The 20928-nt window shown below is 37.1% G+C and overlaps 1 protein-coding gene across 6 annotated transcripts in view; it reads left to right on the top strand.

Moving 5' to 3' along the window:
• The window catches only part of BBS9 (Bardet-Biedl syndrome 9), a 512444-nt gene that overhangs the window by 17541 nt on the left and 473975 nt on the right, over positions 1 to 20928 (top strand). For 5 of the 6 annotated variants that reach the window (XM_081288277.1, XM_081288276.1, XM_081288275.1 and 2 more), the window contains 2 exons: positions 1585 to 1649; positions 8859 to 8972. In XM_081288277.1, the coding sequence (XP_081144403.1) occupies positions 1585 to 1649; positions 8859 to 8972 (179 nt within the window). Of the gene's footprint in view, positions 1 to 1584; positions 1650 to 3160; positions 3220 to 8858; positions 8973 to 20928 lie in introns of all 6 variants that reach the window. The other variant, XM_081288280.1, reaches the window with a different exon arrangement.

The raw sequence follows: 20928 nt of genomic DNA, 5'->3' as shown, positions 1-20928 counted from the left end.
GGAAACATGATCAACATTCATTCTGTATGATAGTCCTATGTACAGTTCTCATTTTTGTGATCATTTGGAAGGGGAAGAAGTTGACAGTAATGAGTGGATACTGATCTAGGTCTTTATAAACATTGTCTCAAGAATCTTATTTTTCAAGGCAGATATGATCTGTACCAGGATAAGGAAACTAGAGCTTATAGTGTAAGATCACACAATCAAAACTTGATTTTGATTCCATACTTCACTATCTTTCCAATTATTATACTCTTTTCTGGAATGTGAATACATAAAGAAATTTCTGAAGGCACTAGCAATTATATGATAGCTGTGCCTCTTTGCATTTGTAGAATGAATAATAAGTATTTACATATCAATCGTACCAGTGCTTTGCAGATATTATCTTCTACAATTATTATTTTGTGAGTAAAATAGTGACACTCTGAACAATTAAATGATCACACGTAAAGTAAGGTACAGAGTCTGAGTCCCAACCCAGGTGTTCAGAGTTCAATTACAGTCCTGTAGTTTAGAATAGTTTATAACAGAGATTGGACTAGAGACCTGCTTGCACATGTGGGCCTCTAGTTTTTAACTGTAAAAGAGCTGCCAACATTTAAGAACTAGGAGATTTCACATAAAACCCCTGCTTTCTGGTGTTTCATGAAAAATGTGGAGATCTGGCCACAAGCCCAGAACCAAATAGTAGCCACCTCCTCTAGCCTGGCCCCAGTCTCCAGTTAATCACAGTCATTTACACCTTTTCCTCCTTAACATCCATTAGCTTGACCCTTGAAGATTCTGAGTTCGGGAGCTCTAGACGGTGCCATGCTGCTGTCTCTGGCAACCACTTGACATGGACTGGGAAATGTAGGGGGGATGTTGGCATTTTATTTTATTTGAGAGTCCAAAAAAATGTTTTCAATACTTTTAATAAATTTCAGATCTGGAAGTGATATGTGCCACTTACTAATAATGATTAGAATTTTGTGGTGCTTTAAGCTTTACAAGGTTCTTTCACATGACTTTATTTGATTTATTTGAAACCTCTTATTCTACAGAAGCGAAACAGGTTCAGAGAGATTAAGTGATTTGCCCAAAGTTATAGGTGAATTAGTCAGAGAGCCAGAACCAGAAGTTGGAGCTTTTTACTGTGGAGAGTACTCATGACGAAGCCTTATTTCTGACTCTTCTTGGGTCCTTAGTTGATTTCAATCTGAAGGCAGGTCCTTGAAGCAGAGTATCTCTCCTCCTTCCCTTCCTTCCTTTCTTACTACCCTCCTCCGTCCTTCCCTTTCTACCTCTCTTTAGAAGGTCTTACTGTGTTGCTTATGCTGGCCTTTAATTTGCAGTTCTCCTGCTTTAGCTTCTGGAGCAACTCAAATTACAGCTGAAGCCTCTGTTCCTGACAAGACAGAGTATTTGAGGATGTGGAATTGTCAGTTGTCCTATTTGTTGTGACATTTATTTTTCAGTTCAGAATGTTTTCTAATGAATTGTTTACTCATAGTAGGTATAGTTAGATCTTTTTGTAATCATTTAATAACTTTTTGGTTATATTGAACATTAATATTTAAAACATTTCCTGTTTTTCAGAGGTACTGAAATGCTTCATTTGGCTGTGTTGCATTCTAGAAAACTTTGTGTCTACTCTGTCTCAGGTAAGAAACATTTATTTTCAATGTGGAATTTATATTACAAACTGGATTCCTTACTATAAAAACTGGGTTCTTTACTATAATAATAGATATTTTCTTTCTTTCTTTTTTATTTTATTTTATTTATTTTTTTTTGTACTGGGGATGGAACCCAGGGGCACTTAACCACTGAGCCACATCCCCAGTCTTCTTTGTATTTTATTTTGAGACAAGGTCTTGCTAAGTTGCTTAGGGTCTCACTAAGTTGCTGAGGCTGGTGTTGAACTTCTGATTCTCCTGCCTCAGCCTTCCCAAGCTGGTAGGATTATTGGCATGTGCCACTGTACATGTCTAAGAATAGCTATTCTCTAGTGCTGATTTGGGAGAGAACACAAAACATTCATTTGAAGTTTTTTTTTTTTTTTTGTCTTAGCATTTTTCTATTGTTCATTACTTTTTCAGAGACTTAAAAGCATTACATTTTCTTGGTCTGTTATTTCTATGCATATTGATATTTCTAGCAGAAGATTTCTTGTGATCTCCTTCCTCTCAGGAATTATGTTCAGGATTGCCTATGACTGATCTAGGCTACTTCTGGGTACTCGGGACTCTTGAGTGCCCCCCCCCCCCCCCCACTAGTAATTGAACTCAGGGGCACTCAACCACTGAGCCACATCCTCAGCCCTATTTTGTATTTTATTTAGAGACAGGGTCTAACTGAGTTGCTAAGTGCCTCGCCATTGCTGAGGCTGGCTTTGAACTCGCCATCCTGTCTCAATCTTCCAAGCCACTGGGATTACAGGTGTGCACTGGAGAGACTCTTAAGTGTTCAACAGTACCAGCAAAATTCATAGATGCTGAGTCGTAGTGGTTTGAAATACATTTTCTTTGGTAAACCTCAAGTATTTTTTCTTTATAGTTCAGATTTCTTGGCTTTTGGTTGTCTTCACTTCTTTAGAACTCAGGGCACATATTTTGAGGCTTAATCAGGTTTCATTCTCTGACATGGTTCTGTGGGCGGAAATATAGTAGTTCATTGTGGTTTGGTTTCAGCATTTCAGCCCTGATTAAAATTAAAAGATAACTGTAATTTCAGTACTTAGGTAAATTTTACTTCAACTTCAGAGTTATTTTTGCGTATATTGATTTGGAGAATTTCTTATATGGCTTTGATAAAGCTAAGTGTCTGTAGGGCTGTTCTGTACATAAGTGATACTCTGTAGAGACTAGTTTCTAAGGTTTGAATTTCTCAGACTCATTCTCTCTCTTTGGGTTTTCTTTATATTTTGCATTTAATTTGACTAATAATTTTTACTTTACTGACACTTAGGTAGTCAGTAAAGTGGGGTAAAGATCTATTAACTTTCTAAGGCAGGCTTGGTAACCAGGGATATAGTATTTGGTAGATAATCCAGTAACTTCTTTGAAAAATGAGTGTATGAATTTGTGGGTGGTGCTGAAGCAATTGACAGTGGATTTTTTATTATTCTTTATCATGTGATGTTTTCCTTTTCTTTCTCTATTATCTCTGTCAGTTTCTTTTCCTTCCTGTTTATATCAGAGGCCTGATGGAGTATACTTTCATTGGTTTCAGGTAAAAGATGCTGCTCCTCCTAGTGATAGAATATATATTTAGTATTAGGATATATATTTAGTATTAGAGTAAGTAGAGAAGTTATGATATAGGTTACTATATTGCATGGATCTAATCCTCTTTTTTTGATTGGGAGCATGTTAATTACTAGTGATATTTTACTGACTCCATTAACACAGGCAGTGGAGGAAGAGAACTTACCCACAGTTAATATTTAGTCCCTTCTAGAGGGCCCATTGGGCTCTAAGAAGGCCTCTTAGAAACTAAAAATTAGATTAGATTCTTAGCTTTCCTTGGTCGCATTTGAGATAGGCTCAGAAAGACAGAAACCTCTAAAGTGCTTCTGGGCTTAAAGCATAGGCTGGGGGTAAAATGTTTTTTTAAAAAGCCTGCTGGCATGTTTGGTCACAGTTTGTTTATGGGACTGTGGTATCTATCCTCTAAATTAGTGTTGAAAATGAAAGTTATTTGCCACAGGAATGGTAATTTTTATTGCTCTTTTATTCTTTGTTTTCATTTAAAAGCTTTATGTTCTCTAGAGACCAAGATTTGTCCAAACTACATTCCCTTATGCCCCACCTCACTTCCCTTCTGTCTCTGATTTCTTCATTCTCTTATGATATTTGTAAACTGACAATTTCTCCTGGCATAGCTTAAATTAAGAGGCATGGGAAATCAATATTTTTGTTCTCTTGAATGTTTCTTGAGGTTCCAGACTGAACTTTTACCTAGCTTTTACTGTAACATGGGAAGCACAAATGTTTCTAGTTTAAATAAAATGACTGGTGTTGGGAGATGAAAATATTAGCTGAACTTGACATCCTGTCCCCTGACTGCCTCCTCCCCAAATATTTTCTTTTATTGTCCGTGTGCTTCTGAAAAGGATTTGAGGCAAACTGAAGATATGTAAAGTCAAGTCTCTTGGACATACCAAATACCCACTGCCAGACATTTTTTTCTCTTGGTACTGGGATTGAACCCAGGAGTGCTCTACCACTGACCTACTCTCCCAGACTTTTTTTTTAAGTTTTTTATTTTTTTATTTTTTAGTTGTAGTTGGATACAGTACCTTTACTTGATTGTATGTGGCGCTGAGGATCGAACCCAGGGCCTCAGGCTTGCTAGGCGATCGAGTTACCACTGAGCCACAATGCCAGCCCTTTTCCAGACCTTTTTATTTTTCATTTTGAGATAGGATCTCACTAAGTTGCTGAGCATAGCCTCAAACTTGAGATCCCCCTGCTTCAGCTTCCCAAGTTTCTGGGATTATAGGCATGCATCAGTGTGTCCAACCACCCCAGCCCTTTTAATTTTTTGAGACAGGGTCTCACTAAATTGTCAGAGTTGGCCTTGAATTTGTGATTTTCATACCTCAGCCACCTCAGTCACTGAAATTGCAGGCATGCGCTACCACCACAGGCCCAAACAGCCCTTAAAAGTCAGAGACTACTGTGCTAACCTCTTTTTGGTTAGTGATGTGTCATTAAATGTGTGCTTAATTGAAATAATAGGATCTTGCTGACCTGAAGGTAGCCCATTTTACCATACAGTAGTAAGAGAAAGCATCATCTTGCATCTGATTCTTTCCCTCCTTCCTTTCTTTTACTGGGGATTGAACTCAGGAGTGCTTTCCACTGAGCTACATCTCCAGTCCTTTTTATTTTTTAATTTTGAGGCAGGGTCTCACTAAATTTCTGAGGCCTTGAACTTGAGATACTTCTGCCTCAGCCTTCTAAGTCCCTGGAATTACTGTGGTATGCCACTGTGCCCAGCCTCAGGTTCCTTTTGATGGGCTTCAGTTTCTGAGTAACCGCCTACAGATGTGTGAGCCATATTGAGTTTGTACTTTATAGTCTTTTCCAATTGTATGCAAATGTGTACTACATAAGCGTAGTACATAAATTCATAACTAGTCAGTACAAATCTGACTACTTACAGATTTAAAATTTTTTTTCTTGTAGTTGTAGATGGACAGAATGCCTTTATTTTATTTGTTTATTTTTTTATGGGGTGCTGAGGATTGAACCCAGTGCTTCACACATGCTAGGCAAGCAAGCGCTCTGTCACTGAGCTATAGCGCCAGCTCAACTTATAAAATTTTAATGGTTGCTATGAGAAGGATAAAAAAGATGTGGTTCTTTATGTTTGATGGACTTATATAATCTAATTAGTTCTTTAACTCAATGAACCTACTTAATCTGTAATTAGCTCACTGAACATCTTTAGATTGTGGAGTAGTGATCTAAAATTACACTGAAGACTGTCACCAAGGAGATCTTTGATTCTTTCTTTGACTTTTGGTTTTCTGGAGGTTTTTTTTTTTTGTATAAATCAAATTTTCTTGTGTGGTAAGACCAGTAGAATAAATGTTCTAAATATGTGTTTACTTTCTTTTAAAAATTTTTTTACTTTAGTTATACATGACAGTCGAATGTATTTTGGCAAAAATACGTAAAGTATAAGTTATTAGGTTCCCATTCTTATGTTTGTAGTTACTTTCTAACTGAAATATTTTTATTAACTTCAGCTTCATGTAGACAAATCATATACTTACTATAGTCAGTCTACATATCTAAGGACAAATCCTGTATAATTTTTTATCTTTGTGGAAATGTAATTTTTTTTAAGATGGACACAATACCTTTATTTAGATTTTTTTTTTTTTTAAATGTGGTGCGGGAGATTGAACCCAGTGCCTCACGAGACATGCTAGATAAGTGCTCTACCACTGAGTCACAACCCCAGCCTACTAATTTTTAATATGGTATCATTGATGCTTTTCTAGGAAAAATACAAATCCTATTATTATTTTATGCCAAATGTGTTTAAATATTAACTGCTGAATCCAGTATTCACTGGTGTGAATTCTTTTTTTTTTTTTTTGTAGATGAACATAATACCTTTATTTTATTTATTTTTATGTGGTGCTGAGGATCAAACCAGTGCCTCATCCGTGCTGGGCAAGTGCTCTACTACTGAACCATAACCCCAGTCCCTGGTGTGAATTCTTTTTTTTTTCTTTTTAAACATTTATGTTTTAGTTATAGGTGGACACAATATCTTCATTTTCTTTGTATGTGGCGCTAAGGATTGAACCCAGTGTCTCAGGCATGCTAGGCGAGTGCTCACCTCTGAACCACAACCCCAGCCCCCTGGTGTGAATTCTTTTTTTTTTTTTTTTTTTTTTTAATATTTTTTAGTTGTAAATGGATCTTTTATTTTATTTATTTATTTATATGCAGTGCTGAGGATTGAACCCAGGACCTCACACATGCCAGGAAAGTGCTCAGTCTACCACTGAGCCACGACTCCAGCTCCTTAATGTTACTTTTTTTCTCTCATTTCCTTTTCTTTTTTTAAAAGAGATGAGGTCTCACACATTTTCCAGACTGGCCTGGAACTCCTGGGCTCAAGCAGTCCTTCTGCCTCAGCCTACTTAGTATTGGGACTACAGGTGCAGGCCACTGCACTTAGCTTGCAGTGGCATATTCTTGCTACTTTAATTTGAGAAATTGTTATTGACCATATCTGTGGACATTATGATCTTTACTGAGGGGAGGACCAAATTCCCTACATGTTTTTATGTGATGGATAACCAGGCATGAGGCTATATCATGCCTGGCTCTGAAGACCTGGGTTGAGCAAATATCCTTTACCAGTTATGTGATTTGGGGGAAATTTCTTAAATTTTTTTGAATTTAAGGTTGCCTTTATTTTAAAATGGAAAAAAAAATATTCTTATACTCTAAATGCACGTTGGTAAGTCATTTGGGACAAAAAAACCCCCAAACAAATAGATGCATATATATTCTTTAATTCTTTTCTTTTTTAAATTTTTTTATTTTTTTACATATTTATATATTTAGATTGTTTTAATGATCAAATACTACCCAGTTTGGGGACTCTTGTTTGTTTTCTGGTAGTTTAAAATTTTCTTTAATTTTTGCATTTTGAATGAATAAATGACAAAGATGTTTCTTCATTTTTTTTTTTTTTTGAACTGCGGATTGAATTTAGGGGCACTTTACTACTGAGCTATACCCTAGCCCTTCTTAAATTTTATTTTGAGACAGGGTCTGATTGCCCAAGTTGGTCTTGCACTTGAATCCTCCCACCTTGGCCTCCCAAATTTCTGGGATTATAGTCAGGTACCACTGTGTCAGGCTCAGAGATGCTTCCTTATGGAGAAAGTTGTTTTTTGAATCTTTTTTCTTTATTCCTAATGCTGTTACCTGATTCCTGGTCTGTAGCTCTAACTGTAAGGCTACCACCAGAGAAAAAATATGGGTAAAGAATCTTTTCTTGGGCTGGGTGTGGTGGCGCATGCTTGTAATCACAGTGGCTCGAGGGCTGAGACAGGAGGATCACGAGTTCAAAGCCAGCCTCAGCAAAAGAGAGGTGGTAAGCAACTCAATGAGACCCTGTCTCCCCCCAAAAATAGGCTAGGGATGTGGCTCAGTGGTTGAGTACCTAGTAACCCCCAACCCCAGTTCAATCCCCAGTAATCCCCCTGCCCCCCCACCCCCAAAAAAAGGATCTTTTTTTTTTTTTTTTTTTGTACTGGGGATTGAACTAGTGGTGCTTAATCACTGAGCCCTTTTTATTTATTTATTTGTGGTGCTGGGGATCGAACCCAGGGCCTTGAGCACGTGAGATAAGTACTCTACCAACTGAGCTATATCCCTAGCCCCCTTTTTATGGTTTATTTCGAGATTAGATCTTGCTAATGGCTTAGGGCCTCACTAAATTCTTGAGGCTGGCCCTGTGTTGGATAAAGAATTTTTTCTTGACTGGCATGGTGGTGCAATCTTATAATTCCACCAACTCCAGAGCCTGAGGCAGGAGGATTACCAGCTTCAGCAATTTAGCAAGCCCTAAGCTATTTAGCAAGACCCTGTATCAAAATAAAAAAATACAAAGGACTGGGATGTGCTCAGTGGTTAAACACCTCTGAGTTCAATCCTTGATAATACTCCCCTTTCCCCCCTCCCCACCAAAAAAACCACAAAACCCAATCACAAACAAAACCTTTTCTCTTATGAAAAGAACTGGAGGATAATTGTAGTTCATATGATCTATTAAATGCAGAGAAAGTGTTTTTTCTTTGTTTTGAAGGAGGTGATTTTGGCAAAGTTAAATTAAAACACATTACTTGCTGAGGGAAACTTAGAGAATCTCTCCATAATCATAGTACATAATGCATTAGGGGATTGAGTATTTTGAGAGTTGAAATGGGAAAATGCATTTCTGTAAAGTGTTGGAGATTTTTTTTTCTTAGATACTTCAAGTCATTTTGTTTGCTCTGTTATTATTTATAAATGCAAGGAACTTAACCTCATTTATTTGAGAACTGAAATTAGAGTATTTTGTTGTTATTTAAATAATTACACTTCACTCAGGCAAGTCTAATAGAAATAGATAATAAAATGTTCCCCAGGTAGTATTTCATCTAATGGTGTAAAATCTAGCTGAGATTTAACTGTGCTGTGTTATCATTATGCTAATTGTTCATAATGTCTTAGTGCTTTGTCATTTCAATTTTCACTAACATTAAATCACTTGGTATAGAGGATGAGAAGAAATTAATGACTTTTCACATAAACAAATATAAAGTAATCTTTTAATTATTTTCTCCTTAGGAACATTGGGTAATGTGGAACATGGGAACCAATATCAGCTTAAATTAATGTATGAACATAATCTTCAGAGAACAGCCTTCAATATGACTTATGGATCATTTGGTGGGGTAAAAGGTAATTTGTTTTTAATCATCAGTATGTTATTTTAAATGATAGATTTAAAATATTTGGTCATATTAACATGGAGGATTTTGTAGTTTGAATCTTAGAGCAAGTTAAAATAAGATATTTTATTGAAAAGTTTGTATCCAAATATTCAAAACAATAAAAAAGGAAACTTTAAACAACAGATGTGTTTGATTTTCATAGCCTTTGTACATGGTCTATGGAGACATTTCTAAATGCCTATAAGCTGACTGAAATTGAGTTTTTTTTTTTTTTTTTTTTGTGTGTGTGTGTGTGTGTGTGTGCTAGAACTGTGTGCCTGCCTATTTGAGGGAGATTAAGGGCTGACCTTCTTACTGACAGGCAGTACTTGCTGTATCTGCTACAGACATGGTGAAGCTGCAAACCCTTCTCTTCATCCTACTCATCTCCAGAGCTGCTGCATGGAGTTCTTATGGGTTGTTTTTACGCAAGAGCAACTGTAAGAGTGGACAAGTGAGGGCTGAGATATAGGCTTGATTCTGCTTCTCAAATCACACTTTCTGGCTTGAAGTAAATCTACCCTAGAGGAAGTGGTGCCTTTTTAAATTTCACAAAGGCATCACTTTTCCCAAGTACAGTTGTCCTTTGGTATCCTTGGGCCTTGGGAGATTGAGTCTAGGACTCCCCTTACCTGTAGATATCATAATCCCTTATGTAAAATCCCTTAGGTAAGCCAGGTATAGTGGTGTACCCCTAATCCCAGCAACTCAGGAGGCTGAGGCAGGAGGATTGCAAGTTCACGGCCAGTCTCAGCAACTTAGTGAAATAAAAAATAAAAATGGCTGAGGATGTAGCTCAGTGGTTAAGCGTTCCTGGGGTTAACTCCACAGTCCAAAAAAACCAAAACAAAACAAAACAAAAAAAGGTGGTGGGGGGACAGTGTTTGCATATAACCTACACATATCCTTAGTATACTTTAAAATATTTTTGATTACTTATAAACTAGTACAATGTAAGTGCTATGTAAATAGTTGTTAGATTGTATTGTTTAGGGAATAATGACCAGAATAAAAAAGTCTGTACATATTTAGTTCAGAGCATCTTTTTTTTTTTTTTCTGGGTTGGGGATAGAACCCAGTGTTTCCTGCATGCCAGGCAAATGCTCTAGCACTAAATCATATCCCAGCCTTCTTGGATATTTTTTTTAATATTTATTTTTTAGTTATAGTTGGACACAATACCTTCATTTATTTTTATGTGGTACTGAGGATTGAACCCAGGGCCTCACATGTGCTAGATGAGCGCTCTCCACTGAGCCATAACCCCAGGCCCATTTCTTCCTGAATATTTTTGATGCCAGGTTGGTTGAATACACTGATGCAGAATGTTATAATAGGAAAGCTGACTGTACTGGCTGGTAAGGATGTGTTCTTCCAACCTTGGCATTTTTGTTTCTAATTAGCAAAAATGCTCCCTTCAGTATGTGTACTAGATAGAACTAGAACTTCTGGAATCTCCAGGGCATGGTGCTTGTGTACATTACTGCTATTTGAGTGTGTGTTGGGAGTTCTTATTGATGGCCAGAGTTTTCTCACTGTGTTGTAACACGGAAGAAGAGCTGGTGGTGCTGGGTTGAGAACAGAAGTCATGTGGTGACACTTGTCCATGTTATTTTGTGACTGTGGTTGAGTATGAATGTATATATGTACTTGTGCCACCTGCAGAACATGATTAGGAATTTTATAATATTTTTTCTCTTTTTGAGTTTTTGTTTTTGTGAGTTTATTTTTTAACTGTTACATTACAGTGGTTAGTTATATTACATTTTTCTTTAATTACACAAGAAATGACTATTTTTGAAGTATCTTTCATCTGTGTGAACTCCATTTTACTCATACATAGAGGTTAAAGCAGGGAGGGCATAGATGAATTTGGGCATACCAATTACCAAGCATAGACTTTTGTTTTGCAGTATTGAGGATTGATCCCAGGGGTGTTTTACCACTGAGTAACATCCCTAGTCCTTTTTATTTCTTGTTTTGAAACAAGGTCTCACTATGTTGCCCAGACTGGCTTCTAACTTTAGATCCTCCTGCCTCAGCCTCCTGAGTTGCTAGGATTATAGGAATGTGCCTCCATACCTGGCACAATCATAGATACTTTTGGTGGTGATGTGTAGCTAAAAGTTTGCTGTCACCTAAAGTGATGTGAAACAATAGTTGGTTAGATTGCAGAATTACTTAACTCGAGTAATGGGAATGTTTGCATTATTTGAGGAGTGTGGGAAATGTTTAGAGTTAATGAAGAGAAGAGAGAAAGAGATTTATGTGAGAAGCAAATTTTAGTCAGTACCTCCTTCCACTCTCAGCTTTTAGAATTGATTTTCACTGTTTTTTTTTTTTTTTTTTAAAGTCTGACACCATTGGGGGATTTAGATCTCCCTTTGCTATTTTCAACTTATTTTTCCCTATCAAATCCCCAGAAGCAAATTGCTAAATTCTGTATTCCATCTGGATTCCAAAAAATTATAATTAGAGAAAAAAAGTGCTTTGGCTAATTAAAAGTAGTTTTTTAAAAAATTATATCACAACATTTTTTTCTTTTTGAGTACTGGGAATTGAACCCAGGAATTCTTTATCACTGAGCTACAGTATCTCCCAAGCACTTTTAATTTTTATTTTGAAGCAGGGTCTCCCTAAGTTACTAAGTTACCTAAGTTAAGGCCTCACTAAATTGATGAGTTTGGCCTCAAAATTGTGATCCTTCTGCCTTAGATTCCTGAGTTGCTGGGATTACAGGTTGGAGCCACCACACCAGACTCATGACAATTCTTTAGATCACATAGTAAATGTTATTTTATATAGATTATATTGTATTTTTTATTTCTTTATCAGATCACATTAACCTAATTAAAGAATTTTCTTGCTTTTGTGTAACATTTTTTGCTGGACTTTATAATGGACTTCGAAAGTAATGTGATGGAATTCAGGACATGCGTCCTAAAATATGGGATCATGGGGCTGGGGGTATGGCTCTGTTGTAGAGCACATGCTTACCATGTATGAGGCCTTGGGTTTAATTCCCAGCACCAAATAAGAAGGAAAAAAAATACGAAAGACCTTGACAATTTTTTTTTTAAAGAGAGAGTGAGAGAGGAGAGAGAGAGAGAGAGAGAGAGAGAGAGAGAGAGAGAGAGAGAGAGAGAGAGAGAGAGAGAGAATTTTTATTTTTATTTTTTTAGTTCTCGGCGGACACAACATCTTTGTTGGTATGTGGTGCTGAGGATCGAACCCGGGCCTCACGCATGCCAGGCGAGCGCGCTACCGCTTGAGCCACATCCCCAGCCCAGACCTTGACAATTTGAAGAACACCATAGTAGCAGGGAGATTACTCTGACCTTTCCTCTACCCTTCTGCCTTGAAGCAGATCATTAGATTTATAGGAGAGGTGTGCTTCCTATACCCAAAGGGGAGAAGTATCCTTGTCTCTGAAGATGAAAGATCACAGAGAAGAACCTGAACAATCAGGCTTTGCCGAGTACCTTGTTCATTACCATTAGATCATACCCCCTTGGCTGTATCATATTTTTCCAATTTCTTTTTTTCCTAGTGATCAATGTTTTTATTTATTTATTTATTTTACAGTAGAATGCATTTTGACATATTTTGTACAAATGGAGCACAACTTCTCATTCCTCTGCCTGTACATGGTGTAGAGTAACTCCAATAGTATAATCATACGTGTATATAAGATAATAACGTTTCTCATTCTACCAACTATCCATTTCTTTCTTTCTTTCTTTTTTTTTTTTTGGTGGTGCTGGGGATTGAACCCAGGGCTTTTGGGAATGATGAAAATGTTCTAAAATTAGATCATAGAAGCCTGGTTTGGAGACTCATATCTAAAATCCCAGTGACTTAGGAAGCTGAGACTGGAGGATTGTATGTTCAAGGCCAGCCTGGATACTTGTTGATCCTGTCTAAAAATTTAAAATAAGGGATTTAGGATGTAGCTGAGTAGTAGAGTGCCCCTGGGTTCGATCCCCAGTAACATATACACATCTACACACATACAAGTGTGTTGCACATCTCTAAATACATTAAGAACTATTGAGTGGTTTACTTTATAAGAGTGAACTTTGAAGTATATAGGATAAAATCTAATGCTAGAGAGGTGAGTCATTCATTCTTCACGGTCATCTCTCTCTCTCTCTCTCTCTCTCTCTCTCTCTCTCTGCTGGGGATTAAACCCAGGGCCTTGTGCATGCAAGGCAAATACTCTACCAACTGAGTTATATACCCAGCCCATGAAAATGTCCTTGATACTATAACATAAGTCATAGAAATATGCATGAGAATGTATATTAGGAAATGATCCAAAATATGGTAGTCATATAAAGTTGCCACTTATTTATTTTTGTCTTCTTCCTGCCTTTCCTTCCTTCCTTTTGTATATAAATTGATGTACTTTTTTTTTGTAGTAAGAAGAAATTATAGGTGATCTAACTGAGAATGCTACATAAGTTTTGATGAGCTGATTCAGTGGATTATTATAAAGCTAATGTTTCATTTGTTGAAATGAAATCTTTCTTCATTAACCTTTGCCTACATTTCTGATTATTTCCTTAGGGTAAAATGTAGAGGTTATTAAGTCAGATAATTATAAAATGACTTTTTTCTTCATAATAAGTAGCCTTTAATGGGCATATATGAATATACAACAGTGAATTCCAACTTTATGAATTACTATAAAGCACCAATTAAAAAACTAGAAGGAAGATCAGTAGAGTAGAAGGGGAGTAAGGGGAGGGATGAGGGGAGGGAAAGAGGAAGCACTGGGGACTGAAATGGAGCAAATTATATTCCTGCAGGTAGATTATGACCAAATGAACACCACTATTATGTATAACTATAATGCATTAAGAAAAACCTTTAAAAAAGAAAGCTTTTCCCTTGAATACTATACAAATAAATGGTACAAAGTATAGAACTTGGGGAGAAGAAAGCAAAAATCACCTCTAAGTTATGCACATTTCAAAAGTTTCATTTTCTAAACTTAATGTCTCTACCTTTCCAGGAGAGAGTGGGTCATTCTTTTAATTTGAAAAATTCCTAAGAGTTAATCTGGGTATAAAAAAGGGGAACTTAGGGCTTCAATAAAGGAATTAAACAAAAACAAAACCCAGTACTGCTCAGGCAGAAGGGTTGCAAGTTTGAGATTTTCCTGGGTAACTTAGTGAGACCCATTCTCTCAAAGGGCTGGGAATGCAGCTCAGAGGTAGAACACTCCTAGATTTGGTCCCCAGTACCACAAAACCAAACCAAAAACCCCTCCGTGTCGGGTTTTTAAACAAATATTTTAAATAATTATTATTTAACAATATTTTAAACAAAATGTTTTAAAATGTATTTATTTATTTTAAATAGGTATATATGACAGCAGAATGCATTTTGATTCATTGTACACAATTGCAGCAAACCTCTCATCATATGTGCAGTCATACATGTACCTAGGGTAATAATGTCCATCTGATTCTCCCCATCTCCTCTCCCCTCTCCTTTTCCCTCCCCTTTCCCTTCCCTTCTCTCTACTTTGCCCAAAGTTCCTCCATTTTTTCCAAGAGCACCGACCTTATGGATCAGCGTCCACTTATTATTATTCAGCCTTTGGTTTTTTGAGCAGTCATATCAATGTTTATAGCAGCATATTCACAATAGCTAAACTGTGGAAGCAACCTAGATGCCCTTCAATAGATGAATGGATAAAGAAACTGTGGTATATATACACAAAGGAATATTACTCAGTATTAAAACAAAATGTTTTAAAACAAGGGAAGGCCGCAGAAGAGGCCTGTTTGTACATACATCAGAATTAGTTACCACTAGATGGCAGTCCTCTACAAAAAATAGATAGAAAAAATATCATACTTTCTTTGGGACTGTTTTTTGGACTTTTCTTGCAAACCAAAGCACCAACCAGAAAACTGAAATTGAAAAATCAAATATATGGCCCAGAAATTACTCAGCATAGTTCCCCATAATCTATGAAGAATCAAAGTTATACACTTAAGCCAAACAAAACAACACTCCCCAACCAATCCTATCCCATCACCTTTATACTGTCTGAATAAGGTATGGTATGAAATCACTAATGGAGGAATTTTGATCTCAAATTAACTCTTTACCTCTTATTAAAAATAAATGTAACTTCTTCAAGTTGCAGAAAATAATAGTGTTTTTAAAAATAGTAATAGTGTTTTTAAAATTATAATACAAGTTCTGATTCCTCACATGTTGAAGTTTGAACATTAGAGAAGCACATGGAGGCAAGCATATAAAGCAGGGTTTATTTAAAAAGGGGTAACATAGACTTCTCCAAGGAGGGAGAAGGGGGCCATAGCAGGTGTCCTGGTATCCCCAGAAGCAAGGTGTTCTGCCTTTTTTAGATGTCCTAGGCTTCCTTTGTTTTTCTGCCCTCTTCCTCTTTTCTTTATCCTTCCTGTGTACATGACTAGGCATTTGACTAGGCCTAGGAAATGCTCCTTGGGGATGCCCAAAAAGTGGGAAACAGGTGGGCTGAAGGGAGAAGGGCAGGATGGAGTAGCCAAGGATACAACCTTATAGCTTCCTGTAGAGAGGGTCAGTTCCTAGAATAGGTCACCTTAGCAACAGGTTGGAGCCTGGCAGGTTCTTGATAAGAGTGGAGGAAGGGCTCTGAAGGAATTAGCGTTTCAGTCTTTCAGGAGACAGTCTCCAACCTGTGGGACTCACTCAAAATTGGCCTCCTTGATCTGACCTGATTCAATTTACTTATTTATACTGACTGCCTATATAATTCTGGCTTCAGTAACATAGAATATAATGTTAAAGTGCTTTCTAGCTGTGCTTCTCAAACTTTAATTTGCATTTGAATAACAAGGAGATCATGATAAAAACACAGATTCTGACTCTAAGTCTGTAATTGGACTGGAGATTCTGAATTTCTGATGGTATTTCAGGTGATGTGAAGTTGCATGTGGTAGCCCCACCTGCCAAATGCTCATTTTGAACCAGGCAGTCTTCTAAGCTCTTTACAGGTTGAAAACCTTGTCTAAAATTTAAAAAGTGAAGGCTCATAACCCAGGTTGTATGCATGTAGAAGATTGTGGTTTAAACCAAACTAATCTGCCACCCATATCTGGTCTATGAGTGAATTTACCTCCTTTCCAATTCAGAATAAAACCCTCCTTTTAGAAAGTTGCTCGCTGGGTATGGTGGCATATACCTTTAATTCCAGCTACTCAGGAGGTTGAGGTTGGTAGATCACATGTTCAATGCCAGCCTCAGCAATATGGTAAGAGTATCTCAAATAAAAGGCAGGGGATATAATTCAGTAGTAGAATATTTCCCTAGGATATAAGAAGCCCTGGGTTCAATCCCCAGTGTGGGGGAGGGTGATGGGATAGGATTGGTTGGGGAGTGTTGTTTTGTTTGGCTTAAGTGTATAACTTTGATTCTTCATAGATTATGGGGAACTATGCTGAGTAATTTCTGGGCCATATATTTGATTTTTCAATTTCAGTTTTCTGGTTGGTGCTTTGGTTTGTAAGAAAAGTCCAAAAAACAGTCCCAAAGAAAGTATGATATTTTTTCTAACTATCTATTTTTTTAAATAGGGGATGTGTTTTTGTTAAATTCTTAAAATTTTTTTTTGGTTGTAGGTGGACATATAATACCTTTATTTAATTTATTTATTTGTATGCAGTGCTGAAAATCAAACTCAGTGCTTCACATGCTCTACCACTGAGCCATAACTCAGCCTTGAGGAAGATATGTTTTGAAGTTAACATTTTTTTTGTGGGGTACTGGGTACTGAACCTAGGGGTGTTTTACCACTGAGTCATATCCCCAGTTCTTTTTATTTTGAGAGCGGGTCTCACAAAATTGCTTGAATCCTAGCTAAGTTGGTGATACTGGAGTTGAACTTGTGATCTTCCTGCATTAGCCTCCCAAGTTTCTGGGATTACAGGTGTGTGCTACCATACTTGGGCCCTTTTTATTTTTTAATTTGACAGGCTCTTGGTAAGTTCCTTAGGGCCTCACTAAGTTGGTGTGGCTGGGCTTGAACTTGGATCCTCCTGCCTTGGACCCCCCTCACCCTCACCCCAGATCCTGAGATTATAGGCATACACCACTGCTCCTGACCAACATTTATATTTTTTTAGAAAATGTTTTTTTTAGTTATATATGGAGACAATATCTTTATTTTGTTTATTTTTATGTGGTACTGAGGATCGAACCCAGTGCCTGACATGTGCAAGGTAAGCACTCTGCCACTGAGCCCCAGCCCCAGCCCCAACATTTAATTTTTTTTTTGAAGTTTAAATCTAAGCTGCTTTTTTGAAGGCACATGGACCTGGGTTTATCTTAGTTTTTTGGTGGTACTAGGGATTGAACCCAGGAGTCTCTACCACCAAGCTATATGCTAGCCCTATTTATTTATTTACTTATTTAGGTACTGGGGATTGAACCCAGAGTATTGCTAAGTTGCTAGGGCCTCATTAAATTGCTGAGGCTGGGTTTAAACCTGTGATCCTCCTGCCTCACCTTCCCAAGCTGCTGGGATAGAAGGTCAGTGATAAAGACAAATATCATTTTTAGATCAACTGCTTTCACTTTGCTCAGTAGAATATGATGCTTTATGTTGTCTGTGTAATGTATCTGGCTACTGTCAAGATATTTGAACTGGAGTTTTCTTTACTCATCATCTGACTTGGAGATGTTAGTTATATCCTTATTTATCCGAAATTTGTCCTGTAGAACTGTGATAAGTGATAAATTGATAAACCTTATAATGTATAGGAATCTTTGAAGCATGCAAAAGGGACACTGAAAAGGTATTGTTGATTTTTTTGAGGTGTACAGGGCTTTTTAGAGACTGAACCAAGACTTATATATTTAGTCCATCTTTGTATCATCTTTCTGCATCCATTCCTTCAACCAACCAGTGCATATTTACTGAGAATCTTCTGAGAGTCCAGGCACTGTACTAGTTTGAGTAGAAAGATGAATAAAATTGTTTATGGTTTCAAGCAGCTCACAATCTAGAAGTTGATAAATAATAACTAACTGCGGTGTATTGCAGTCAGTCATAATAAAGGAGAATATATGCAAAATTTTGTGGGAACTCTGGAATAGAGCAGCTCTCTGTAGGTCATGTGAATGGTGTGTGTGTGTGTAAGAGAGGGAATTGAATTTGGGTGAGGATGCACATCTTTTTTTATGCCACCACTACCTTTTTTATCCGATTTAATCCAGAAGTTACTAATCTTAGTTTTTGATAAATGATCAACTTTGTGTTTTTTAGTACAAAGCTTTCATTGCCTAAAGGTTGAGCTATTCACAATCTCTACCACCAAGCTATATGTTGGCCCTATTTATTTATTTACTTATTTAGGTACTGGGATTGAACCCAGAGTATTGCTAAGTTGCTAGGGCCTCATTAAATTGCTGAGGCTGGGTTTAAACCTGTGATCCTCCTGCCTCAGCTTCCTGAGGAAAGTGAAGAATAAGATAACTTATTCTTCTTGAGAAGATTTTTTCTTTAGACTTTAGAGCACTTTTTAAAAAATTACTTTGCTTTAAAAACCCTTGTGGTAGGCATGATGGCATATGCACGTAATTCCAATGGCTTGGGAGGCTAAGGCAGGAGGATCACAAGTTCAAAGGCAGCCTTAGCGAATTTAGTGAGAACCTTAGCAATTTAAAGAGACTGTCTCAAAATAAAAGTTAATGCCCTGGTAACCCTCTCCCCCTCCAAACAAACAAAAACCAAACCTTGTTATTTTCAGACTATTAAATTGGTTTTTCTTATAGCTTAAAGCCCATGATAAGGCAAAGTTATCATCTTTAGCAATTAGCTGATTTTTAGTGGAGATAGACATAGTACTGTTCAAGAATACTATGACTCTGTTGAGACTGAAAAATTTATTTATTTTTTAAATTTTTTTATTGGTTGTTCACAACATTACAAAGCTCTTGACATATTTCATACATTAGATTCAAGTGGGTTATGAACTCCCAATTTTTACCCCAAATGCAGATTGCAGAATCACGTCGGTTACACATCCACAATTTTACATAATGCCCTATTAGTAACTGTTGTATTCTGCTACCTTTCCTATCCCCTACTATCCCCCCTCCCCTTCCCTCACATCTTCTCTCTCTACCCCATCTACTGTAATTCATTTCTCTCCTTGTTTATTTTCCCATTCCCCTCACAACCTCTTATATGTAATTTTGTATAGCAATGAGGGTCTCCCTTCATTTCCATGCAATTTCCCTTTTCTCTCCCTTTCCCTCCCATCTCATGTCTCTGTTTAATATTAATCTTTTCTTCCTGCTCTTCCTCCCTGCTCTGTTCAAGTTGCTCTCACTATATCAAAGAAGACATTTGGTATTTGTTTTTTAGGGATTGGCTAGCTTCATTAAGCATAATCTGCTCTAGTGCCATCCATTTCCCTGCAAATTCTATGATTTTGTCATTTTTTATTGCTGTATAGTACTCCATTGTGTATAGATGCCACATTTTTTTTTATCCATTCATCTATTGAAGGGCATCTGGGTTGGTTCCACAGTCTAGCTATTGTGAATTGTGCTGCTATGAACATCGATGTGGCAGTATCCCTGTAGTATGCTCTTTTAAGGTCTTCAGGGAATAGTCTGAGAAAGGCAATAGCAGGGTCAAATGGTGGTTCCATTCCCAGCTTTCCCAGGAATCTCCAAACTGCTTTCCAAATTGGCCGCACCAATTTGCAGTCCCACCAGCAATGTACAAGTGTACCCTTTTCTCCACATCCTCGCCAGCACTTGTTGTTTGACTTCATAGTGGCTGCCAATCTTACTGGAATGAGATGGTATCTTAGGGTGGTTTTGATTTGCATTTCTCTGACTGCTAGAGATGGTGAGCATTTTTTCATGTACTTGTTGATTGATTGTATGTCCTCCTCTGAGAAGTGTCTGTTCAGGTCCTTGGCCCATTTGTTGATTGGGTTATTTGTTATCTTATTGTCTAATTTTTTGAGTTCTTTGTATACTCTGGATATTAGGGCTCTATCTGAAGTGTGAGGAGTAAAAATTTGTTCCCAGGATGTAGGCTCCCTATTTACCTCTCTTATTGTTTCTTTTGCTGAGAAAAAACTTTTTAGTTTAAGTAAGTCCGATTTGTTGATTCTTGTTATTAACTCTTGTGCTATGGGTGTCCTATTAAGGAATTTGGAGCCCAACCCCACAATATGTAGATCGGAGCCAACTTTTTCTTCTATCAGACGCAGAGTCTCTGATTTGATATCAAGCTCCTTGATCCATTTTGAGTTAACTTTTGTGCATGGCGAGAGAAAGGGATTCAGTTTCATTTTGTTGCATATGGATTTCCAGTTTTCCCAACACCATTTGTTGAAGATGCTATCCTTCCTCCATTGCATGTTTTTAGCCCCTTTATCAAATATAAGATAGTTGTAACTTTGTGGATTAGTCTCTGTGTCCTCTATTCTATACCATTGGTCCACCTGCCTGTTTTGGTACCAGTACCATGCTGTTTTTGTCACTATTACTCTGTAATATAGTTTGAAATCTGGTATCGCTATACTGCATGATTCACACTTCCTGCTTAGAATTGCTTTTGCTATTCTGGGTCTTTTATTTTTCCATATTAATTTCATGATTGCTTTATCTATTTCTACAAGAAATGCCGTTGGGATTTTGATTGGCATTGCATTAAACCTATAGAGAACTTTTGGTAATATCGCCATTTTGATAATGTTAGTTCTGCGTACCCATGAACAGGGTATATTTTTCCATCTTCTAAGATCTTCTTCTACTTCTCTCTTTAGGGTTCTGTATTTTTCATTGCATAAGTCTTTCACCTCTTTTGTTAGGTTGATTCCCAAGTATTTTATTTTTTTGGAGGATATTGTGAATGGAGTGGTTGTCCTCATTTCCGTTTC

This window comes from Spermophilus citellus, assembly GCF_964194105.1.
Source record: "Spermophilus citellus genome assembly, chromosome: 3".
Classification (NCBI taxonomy): domain Eukaryota; kingdom Metazoa; phylum Chordata; class Mammalia; order Rodentia; family Sciuridae; genus Spermophilus; species Spermophilus citellus.
The sequence above is the reverse complement of the archived record's forward strand: the minus strand, read 5'-3'. Positions and strand labels throughout refer to the sequence as shown.